Here is an 11104-nt window from a genome sequence, read left to right as displayed (position 1 = left end):
TAAAATAACTCATTCTTGATTAAACATGTTTTAGTTTGATACTTGTCCTGTTATACAGTATTTTATCCCCGTATTTAATCGCAATTGTTAAATAACTAATTTGTTTAACAAAATTTTGACATTTCAACCTCATTCTAACCTCACTTTCAATATCAAACTTCTTTCTTGTTTCAAAACCGTTTAAAACAACTCACTCTTGATTAAACATGTTTTAGTTTGATATGGTCTAGTAACTGAAATAAGTAACTATGAATTAGTTTGTAATTTTATAGAATTTTTATCAATTTTGACGTTTCATTGAAGTCTAAAAGTTTCAGTCAAAATAAAATTGATTAATCGTAATTAGTAATTGTACAATAAATACTAACTTAATCAATCATCCTTTCTAAATTATCAATAATTTAAATTTAGTTTCACTGAACTGGGACACCTGTATACATTTAAGTGTTTATCCTTGATTAATTGAGATTATACTACTAGCGCCATCTATTAGAAATTTATTAAAATATTTAAATTTGTTGATAAAGAGCGCTTTTATTTCGACTTAAAATAATTTTTATAAAAATAATATTTATCAGACCTATGATCACATGCAGAGCGGCAACCCAACCCAACCACAGTCACATAGAGCCAAAACAGTCTTTCAGGATCAAATATCTATGTATGTATTAGAATAATAATGTTTAAAAATTTATTTATTAGCGTCTTAACCTTAAATTTTATTATGACACTAGATAATACCAACTTTAAGAACTTTGACTTTGACAGATATAAAAAAAACTAAAAAATTATTTATATTTATTCAAGAAATTTTGATGGAAATTATAAATTTTTTCAAATAATTCCCTCATAACACAAACAGGTTGTAATAAAGTAATCCGAATGTGATAAGTACCAGGTTTTTGTCCAAAACTAGAACCGGAAACAGCAGAAACTCCCACTGATTCCAATAGTTCCCTACAATACATATTATCGGGGTTTTCATTCCGAGACTGAGCCGCTTTTAAAACTTTCTCTGGAAAAGTTATTTTCGGGAAAGCATACAAAGCTCCATCGATTCTCGTACAACTAAACCCTTCCATACCGTTAAAAGCATCTTCCGTCATCTTAGCTTTAATCTAGAAATAAATGATTTAATAAAAAAATTAAATAAACAATTAATTTAATTTACCTTTAATTCCATTTGAATTTGTGTTTTTTCTTTTAAAAATAATTCGTAACTCGGATCGTTTTCTTTAGGTGTACTAAATAAGGAGTACAACGCAGCTTGCCCGAAAGTTGTTGGGCATAATCCGAGAATTAATAATTTTTCAAACACTTTTTGAACCTCTTTATCCATGTTATAGATATGAACGTATCCCCCTCTTAATCCGCATTCGCCCAAAAATCCTTTCGAAGCGGACATTAAACTTGCCAAGGTGATGTTGTTCGGAGATAAATTTAAATTACGAATAATTTTATGAAAAGAATAAAATTTAAGGTTATCATTATGGATGTTCATTTGATAGACTTCATCGGCAATTATCATTAAGTTATGTTCGTTTGCAAATTTTATGATTTCCTCTATGTTTGATTTTGATAAAACTTGAGATGTTGGATTTCCTGGGTTTATCACTACGATAGCTTTTACGTAGCATTTTGATTTAGCTTCATTTAGTTTTAACTAAATAAAAAAGTTTAAATAAACATAAAACTTTGTAAAGTTTAAATTATTTACTTGTAATTCTTTTATGTTAACTCCCCATTGATTATCTTCGTCTAAATAATAACCAACGTTTGTCATTCCTAAAGCATCCAAAATCGTTGAATATAAAGGGTACTCTGGTATCGGTGTTAATACACCCACTTTTTTTTCTTTTGTGGTGTCTTGTAGTAAAGTTAATAAATTAAAAACACCCCCGCTTGCACCATTTGTTAAATAAATATTTTTCCAATCAACGTTATTTATTTCATCACGTTCCTCGATATATTTTGCAGCTAATTGGCGAATTAAAGGAATACCGTTTGTTTGTGAATATGATCCAATTGAACCCCCAGGAACTGATTTTAAAAATTTGTTGGTTTTTTCTTTGATGTCTTCGGGAAGATCTTTTAATTCAAGATTATTACTTGGGCACACTATCCCTGCTAATAATTTTCTAATAAACGTTATCGGCTGTTGACCACCGCTGTGACAACACCCTAAAGTGGCGTGGATAACTTTATCAAAAGGTTTTTTAATTCCCTGCAATTTATGTTATTATAGTTTAAGTATATCTTTTTAACAAGACCTTACCTTTTTGAGTTCATCTTCAATTTCAAAAGCCCTATCGCTAAAAATTCGTATACCGTAAGCAAAATTTCCAAGTAAATTCGGATTTATATCATCTAAACCGATTCTTTTATTAAATCCTTCCATGATTTATAATAAATTTATTAATATTATGTAAAGATGTTTTCTGCTAGCCGAATAAGAGTGCACTCAGTGTATAAAAGTTTGTATTAGTTAAGTTATATCAAAGTTACCTATATAAAAGAATTTGCAAGGACATAAATAAACGGTGTTTGCATCTCTGACACAGAGTTGCATCAAAGATACACGAGTGTTTATATAGTAGATACAAAGAGAATTGTTATGTCATGATTTAACTTAATTTTGGGAATAAATCACGCTAATTTTAGATTTAATTATAATTTTATGCGATATTTCTTTGTTAAATAACTTGTTTATTATGTTAGCCGATAAAATTTATTTCGTAATTTCGATTTCGTATACTGGCGCAATCAAGTGATGGTGCAATATTCATTTCCTTGTGAATATTATGTAATAACTTAAAAAAATTTTCCTCTTTTGGGTGTTGGGAAGATTTGGTAAAAATCACCAATTAATAATTAAAGACTTAACTTGTTGTCTTAACTTTTATTTGACATCTCTTAACTTTTTCAACTATATCTCTTACAATTAATTACACTATACTTATACTAGACTTACTATTTAATGTAGCACAACAAACCTTGTTATGTTTGTTGTCCTAACCTTATTAAATAGCCTTATTACTCCTAACCTACTTAATATTAATAACAACATTTACTATTAGTCATACCTTAGAACTAGAAATATTTATCATTTAATATCAAATACAAAAATTTTTAATTATAATCACTTAATTTATTATAATTATCACCTCTATACTGCATAATTAATTATTAAATTTAGTATTATTTAGTATTATAGATCGATAGGATTTAAAATTTCCTTTAATTTGATACCAAACACGATATATTTATATTAAAAAACAAAAAAGTTATTATAAAAGAATTAATGGTAATAATCCGCCATCTTTGATAATAATCAAATTTTAAAATTCGAATATCTCTAGAACTAACCATGATGAATCAATCCGGTTTGGACTCATTTTGAAGGAAATTCAATTCAAAATCAATCAAAATAAACTTTATCCCAATCCAACTTTTATTATTTTTTATTATCTTTTTCTCAATAGCCCAAAATAAAAAAATTAATCATTATAAATTAAAACGGAATTGATTTTAATTTAAAATCGAATTCAAAAAGTTTTAATTAAATTAAAAAAGTTGTGATAAAGAATTAAATGGTAATAATCCGCCATCTTTGATAACAATCAAACTTTAAAATTCGAATATCTCGAGAACCAAGCAAGATAAAATAGTCGAGTTTGGACTCATTTTGAAGGAAATTCAATTCTATATCAGTCTGAAGACGCACGGCTAAACCCGAAACTTTCTAGTTCTAGTTTTAATTACTACAAATGAATAATGTTGAGAAAAACGGGATTTTCGTTTTCATCTCTCTAAAAATATAAGACTTCTCAGAATAGAAAGGCTCAAACTATTGAAAATTGTTTGGTGCCTGTAAAAAAAAATATTAAGAAACTTGGGAAAAATTCAAGAATCATCATGTTGCTTAAAAAACGACGATTTTTTTTAATCAATGTGAAATGACCCAAAAAACACGTTAAAAATAAAAAGAAAGTGCGGAAAAGTACACTAGATTAATTTCAGTTATAAAACTTCTATTATATGATAAATAACTTCGGGTTTAAAATGTCAACCTCAATTTTGACATATTTGTAATCTTCATTAAAAATCCTTTAAAATGAGTACAAACACGACATATTTATCTTCAATATTAATGAAGTTATGGTCAACTTCCGGTTAAGAATGTCAACGTCAATTTTGACATATTTGTAATCGTCGTGAAAAATCCTTTAAAATAAGTCCAAACATGATACGTTTAATTCCAATATTACTCGAGAGATAAGCAACTTCCGGTTTGAAATGTCAATGTCATTTTGACATATTCTTAATTTTTATAAAATGTCTTAATATTTGTCATAAAAACAAAAATACAATTAAAAAAAAATTAAGGTTGGTATTAATATTTAAAAATTAAATTGCTAACTTCGGGTTTAACGATTTTCATTCTAACTTTTTGTTTTTTGAGATAAATGCATCATGTTTGGACTCACTTTAAAAGCTTTTTAATAAAGAATACATCATGAAAGAACACCATTAAGTTGTTCATTTGTCTATTACATGATAACTAACTTAAGGTTTAAAATGACAACCTCAATTTTGACATATTTGTAATCTTCATTAAAAATCCTTTAAAATGAGTACAAACACGACATATTTATCTTCAACATTAATGAAGTTATGGTCAACTTCCGGTTAAGAATGCCAACGTCAATTTTGACATATTTGTAATCGTCGTGAAAAATTCTTTAAAATGAGTCCAAACAAGATATGTTTAATTCCAATATTACTCGAGATATAACAACTTCCGGTTTGAAATGTCAATGTCATTTTGACATATTCTTAATTTTTATAAAATGTCTTAATATTTGTCATAAAAACAACAATACAATTGAAAAAAAAAATTAAGGTTGGTATTAATATTTAAAAATTAAATTGCTATCTTGATTGTTGCTAACTTCGGGTTTAATGTTTTTAATTCTAACTTTTTTGTTTTTTGAGGTAAGTGCGTCATCTTTGGACTCATATTAAAGGTTTTTTAATAAAGATGACAAATATGTCAAAATTGACGTTGACGTTTCAAACCGGAAATGATCGTATTTTCATTAATATTAAAGTTAAATATATCGAGTTTGGACTCATTTTAAAGGATTTTTTATGAAGTTGACAAATATGTCAAAATTAAAGGTTGAAAGTTCAAACTTTTTGGTTTTTTGAGATAAATGCGTCAAGTTTGGTTATTTTATGAAGATTACATAAAGTTGACATTAACAGTTTCTAGTTCTCGTTCTAGTTTTAGTTCAATAAAAATAACAACGGTGAAATTTGATAATGTTAGCTATCTAATGTAGATATTTGATCAAGGATTATTAATCATTTTATTACGCATCAAAGTGCTTTTCGCAATCATCATATCCTTTTATTATTATATCTAATTGGACAATTACAATAATTGTATCAATTTACAAAGTACACAAAAGTAATTGATGTGGGATTTCAATCGAGTTCGTTTCATCCACACGTAAAGATGAAAAAATTGGTGGAAAAGTTAACTTTAAAAATGTTAAACAAAAAAGCTCCTCCGAATTGTATAATTTGCACCTTAAGTTTCGCCCAATTATTCGGCAATTACATCGGAATATGCCCGATGCAAGGTTTTTGTGATCACACTAAAAAGAAGATGTCACCTCACTACGTTGTATCAACATTAAAATTAATTATTGGAACGATTTTTTCAATGGTTTTTGTTACGATTCTCATTGGGTATTTATATCTAATACTTCAAAAAGGTAATAAAGAAATACCCAAATTACAAATGATCGCCGAAACGATATTTTGCTTCCAAAGCACAACTTTATTACTCGGATACATCACGAAAATCAAAACGCATCTTTTAGTCGTAAACGGTTGGGTTAATTTAAACGAAAATGGAAAATTTTTTGGAATTAACACGTTATTAACTGAAACAAACTCGAATTTAATTCAAAAACGAAGTTGTTTAACCGCTTTTATTATCATTACGGCTACAATTTCATTTGGAGTCATTCTTTATTCTCTAGAAATTGATGAAAAAAATTTTGACATAACCTTATTCCGAAGAATTTCAGTTTTCTTAGGAACTTACGTCCAATTAATTGTTGTGTTTCGAATATCTATTTATCATTATTTATTAAAAAACATCTTAAAACGATATAAAGATATAATTTTATCGCATATTAATATTCGAATTCCCACATTAATCAATAATGTACAAATTGATTATAACGAATTGGTTAATTCCAAAAACTTTAAAACACAATTAACGCTGTTTTCAAGATTTTACAGCGCTATTTCGTTAAATATGAAGCATTATAACCGTTTAGTCAATCCCATGGCTTTAATTTGGTTTCTTTGCGTGTTGGGGGTTTTAATTATCAACATTTACCTCATTGTAAAGGAATTTAACGTTGATTCGATTGGAAATGATTCAGTTCTAGTCGAGTTAAGCACTTTATTCGTTTCAATTGGGTTGCTATATATCGTTAAATCCGTTAATTCTGTGATCTATGTGGTAATTATTTATTAATATTTTTAATTTTGTTGTTAATAACTTGATTTTAGAGCGATGAGATATCATCAATTTTGTATCGATTACCGACCAGAAAACTTAAACAAGACGAAATCGAACACCTTGTGAATTTAATTAATAATTTATCTCTGCAAAAACCCACTTTAAACGCTTGCGATGTGTTTTTAGTAACAACTCAACTTCTTGCTTCTGTAGGTTATGTTTAAATAAATTTTGGTTTCTAAAAATAATTTTAATCAGATTTCAGGGACTGTTGTGACTTACGTTTTGGTTGCGTTGCAATTTAGACCGTCTTGGGAATCTTAATAATAAATTATGATTAATTAATAAATTATTTTTAAGAAAATAATTTTAATCGTATCTAATAGATGTCGCCGAATTCGCTTTTAATTACCAACTTAAACAATTTGACAGTTAAATTATAATTTTAGCCAACTTAAATTATTGGGAACGAAAAAAGCAAAGATAGAAAATGCAAAATCGTTTACGTAAAACAAAGACGAATGCGGTAATATCCCTCGTTCTTTATAATGGAAGAACAAGAAGTTACGTGGATGAATGAGGCGAAGAAATTTGAATTAATATCCTAACCTTTTTTTTTCGAATGCGACGAGTTTAATCCGCGTTTTTGAGATCAAGACGTTTCGTGTTAAATCTGACATATTCTACATTTTGACAGGTTCTGTTACTGATTTGTGATAAAATGTCATCTGAGGGAGTTATGGTTCAGGTAAATGTGCCTAAAAAGCTAATTTTTTTCACAAATTACTAATTTATTTTAGCCAAATATGTTGGAGGAAAACTACACCTTGTTTCCATACATTAAAGTGGAAGACACATCAGAAACTGTGTTGTGTGTCCCAGTCTCCGATCCACTCTTGGATTATAAGATTGAAAGTAATTTCATGGTGGGTCAACAATCCGAGGAATTCCTCAATGAACACAGTTATAATAAAGGAAAAGAAAGGCACTTAATACAACAAATAATTTTGATGTATTAATTAATTTTTTTGTTTTAGAACTACCCTCAAATGTAATTATTGCGAAAAAATAATGAAAACTCCTGGAGGTTTTTATAGGCACTTAAGAATTCACACAGGAGAGAAACCGTTTCAATGTCAATTGTGCCAAAAAAAATTCTCCCAACAAAGTAATCTTTGGAAACACGTTTTAATCCACACTGGAGAAAGGCGATTTGAGTGTCCAGAATGTAGCAAAAAATTTTCACAAAGAGCTAACATGCAAAAACATATGATGGTCCATACCGGGGAGAAACCATTCGGTTGTAATGTGTGTTTTAGGACGTTTGCACAAAGAGCTAATTTAAATAAACACATTCGAATTCACACAGGTAAATTATAATCAATTAAAAAAATTAATTCTAATCATTTCTTTTTAGGCGAAAAACCGTATAGTTGTAAATATTGTAATAGACAATTTGCTCAACAATCAAATATGCAAAAGCATACATTAATACATGAAGGAGTACGACCGTTTGTGTGTACTTTTTGCCCCGCTACATTTACCCAACAAAGTAATTTAAAAAAACACGTTGAGATGCATACGGAAAATAATAATAAATTAATTTACAAAGAAAATCCAATGTATACATGTAACGCTTGTTGTAATGGTTTTAAAAGTTTAGATAGTTTATACAAACATATGACTGTTTGTAATAGTGTTGAAAACGCTAACATTTATATCGAAATGGATGATAATGGCGGAAACGACACAATTTTTATCGATATGGATAACGAGCAAAAACAAAATTTAGAACCTCAAGAGCTGTGGCTACAAAACGTGATTGTTAGTAAAGATTTATTCATTACCGATACGAACGAGGGTTGTCCCGTGGTTTAAGTTTTTAATCTAAATTACAAATTTTAAAGAATACCCTGTTATTTTAAATGTTTTTTTTGTATAGTGTATAAAAGAAGGAAATATATTTTAATTTATTATATTTACACTTACGGACTGGTTAAGATGTGTAATTTAGTTTGGGTTAAATAAAACGATTAAAAATTAATCTCTTAAATTTTGTTACATAACCTAACTTTCAATATTTCCTTTATGGAGATATATCATGATTGATTACGTTTTATTTTAGAGAAATAAAGCAAAAAGAAGTATTTTTGAATAAAAACTAAAGATTTAATACAAAATAAATCATATTTTAATGATAAATAAATAATTAATGTTTTTATTTATGGTTATTATTATCTGTCAAAATCAAATTTTTGTGTTGGTATTACCTAGTAATATTTTTGGTAACTAACATACATGAAGTACTTATTAAAAATTAAATTAACGATTAATTAATGCAAATAAATAAGTATCAAATTAAAATGCATTTAATGTGAATAAAACAAAAATTTTTATATAAATGAACACCCTAAAACATTTATGCTTCATCTTGACAGCTAACTTCATGTTTATAACGTTCCAAATCCGAATTTTTGAGGTTATGATGAATGGAGGAAAATCTTTATATACTTTTAGGTCATTAAAAGTATACAGCAATCTATCGCCGAATACCAATTAAAACTAGAACTAACACTAGACCTAGAACAAGGAAGTTTCGGGTTTAGCCGTGCGGCTAAAAAAAAAATCGTTCGAGAATGCAAAAGAATTTCGCTGTGGTGTATCAAACAACATTTTTTCGAAAACTGCGTATTCTAAAGTTATAAATTAATAAAAAGACCAAATTCTGTATAATGACAATTAGAATTCATTTAATGTTATGTCAAAAACTTAACGTCTCATCGATTTAGGCTTTTTGTTTAGTTACGTCAAAGAAATTAAATTTACAGTTTTCTGTAAATTTTAACTAAAAATTAAAAAAACATATATCTGATATTTGAAACAAATACATTTGTTGAACTATTTAATTTATATTTGTTTTACACAAAAGTTGGTATAGATTGCATTATTTCACAGTTTTTATTAATGTTTAATATTATTATTAAATGTCTTTATAAATTAAATTATTGATAGATGGCCTTCATATATATATATTTTTTTTAATTCAAATAAACATAGCAACATTTGTTGTATTCTAAAATTTCCTGAACTGTCCTGTTTTTTAAGATGGATTACGAAAATTACGAGCAGTTTAACATATTAGAAAGTAAAGAAAATTTTCAGTAGAATAATTTTTAGTTATAGTACCATAATTTACAGGAATCTGTAAATTTAATTTCTTTGACACTAAAAAAAAAGTTTATTTTTAACTTTATTCTAAAACAATAAGAAATACACCTATCTAACCCTATATTTTTGTAATCAGAAAAAAATAACGACTTTAATAAGCGAATAATCAGTGGTTGTTTCCATTTAAAAAAAACGAAAATTGTCATATTTCAAAAACTAAAACCGAAAAATTTATTTGATTTTTTTGACTCTATGTCTTAGTTATAATACTCCACCTATAATAATAACCAAGATAATTGCACTTGCTGGTTTTACATTTTCAATTTTGGCCTCTAGGGGAAAAACAAAAAACGATATCGCTTTGAGGTTTTTGGCATTAGCAGTTTCTCGAAAAACGAGATCATGACGTGTAAGCTACTTTTTTTCTAGCTCTTATAGTTTCCGAGTTAGTCTATTCGGACTTCGAATTTGAACCACCTGTACAATAGATCTCTGAGGTCCCGGCGCTTCTTTAATGGAACCTGTATATTATTCCATATTTCGAAATTCTAATAAAATTCATGTAGCACATTGTAAACCTAAACTTAACCGTTTTCGAGATATTGAACTTTGAAGATCACACTACTTATAAATTACACAAACATTTTTTGTCGATTATGTTCATAATTCATCAAGGTACCTGTGAAAGTTTCTCATCTCCATAGCAACGTAGTGACATAGCACATGTCAAAAATACAAATATAGTTTAAATAATCTGCTCCAAAAGATAAATTACGTCACTAATTAGATAAATTCGTAAATTTTTAAAAGCTTAGTATCTGGAAAACGCTTAAGTTAAGGTCTATGACGTGTTACATGAATTTTGTTTAGAATTTCGGAATGAACTGAAATATGGTATAATATACAGGTGTTCCATTAAAGAACACGTAATTTTGTTTCGTCATAATTTTTTGACTGAGCCTGTATACTTAATTTGTCTTTATTGTAATTGATTTTAAAGTTAAATCAAAGATAATAATCCCAGTTCTTAAAATAACAATTAATTTTTTAGTACGATTTCTTTATTTATAACAAAACATGACAAATTTCGCCATAAGATACAATTTTGTATTACCTGCTAAAAATTAAAAAAATAATAAAATATATACAAGGAAATCCTTACTTGAAAAGCGTTTCTTTTTCCTACAAAAATAATAAAGAGATTCAAACAAGGACACATATCAAAACATTGATTGAGATCAAAATCACCCACAAAAAAGCGGAAGCGACGCCATAAAAAACGTTTAATTTGCAAGAAAAGACTAATTTATTTTACTCTTCAATTACAACTTAATTAAATTAAAATAAAAAAAAAAACAGGAAAAATGTAAATAGTATAAACAATTTGCTTAG

General features: G+C 27.5%; 2 protein-coding genes across 4 annotated transcripts; one reads left to right on the top strand and one right to left on the bottom strand.

Annotated features, from left to right (window-relative positions):
- Positions 1 to 781: 781 nt before the first annotated feature.
- LOC111428646 (alanine aminotransferase 2-like) lies at positions 782 to 2671 on the bottom strand. The gene is made up of 5 exons (XM_023064284.2): positions 2506 to 2671; positions 2276 to 2438; positions 1718 to 2224; positions 1172 to 1663; positions 782 to 1118 (listed from the first exon to the last, which is right to left on the bottom strand). The coding sequence occupies exons 2-5, from the start codon at positions 2396 to 2398 to the stop codon at positions 789 to 791; spliced, it is 1452 nt and encodes a 483-aa protein (XP_022920052.2). The 5' UTR covers positions 2399 to 2438; positions 2506 to 2671; the 3' UTR covers positions 782 to 788.
- Positions 2672 to 3206: 535 nt separating this feature from the next.
- Positions 3207 to 8588, top strand: LOC111428627 (gastrula zinc finger protein XlCGF8.2DB-like). 3 transcript variants are annotated; one of them, XM_023064253.2, is made up of 6 exons: positions 5140 to 6544; positions 6595 to 6753; positions 6803 to 7292; positions 7345 to 7529; positions 7582 to 7913; positions 7962 to 8588. In XM_023064253.2, the coding sequence occupies exons 3-6, from the start codon at positions 7266 to 7268 to the stop codon at positions 8420 to 8422; spliced, it is 1005 nt and encodes a 334-aa protein (XP_022920021.1). In that variant the 5' UTR covers positions 5140 to 6544; positions 6595 to 6753; positions 6803 to 7265; the 3' UTR covers positions 8423 to 8588. The 3 variants fall into 3 exon arrangements, with proteins under 3 accessions (XP_071057432.1, XP_071057431.1, XP_022920021.1); XM_071201331.1 differs by lacking the exons at positions 7345 to 7529; positions 7582 to 7913; positions 7962 to 8588 and having other exon boundaries at positions 3207 to 6544; positions 6810 to 7259; XM_071201330.1 differs by lacking the exons at positions 7345 to 7529; positions 7582 to 7913; positions 7962 to 8588 and having other exon boundaries at positions 3210 to 6544; positions 6803 to 7259.
- The last annotated feature ends 2516 nt before the right edge of the window (positions 8589 to 11104 follow it).

Source organism: Onthophagus taurus, chromosome 1, assembly GCF_036711975.1.
Source record: "Onthophagus taurus isolate NC chromosome 1, IU_Otau_3.0, whole genome shotgun sequence".
Classification (NCBI taxonomy): domain Eukaryota; kingdom Metazoa; phylum Arthropoda; class Insecta; order Coleoptera; family Scarabaeidae; genus Onthophagus; species Onthophagus taurus.
This window is presented reverse-complemented; position numbering and strand designations above follow the sequence as displayed.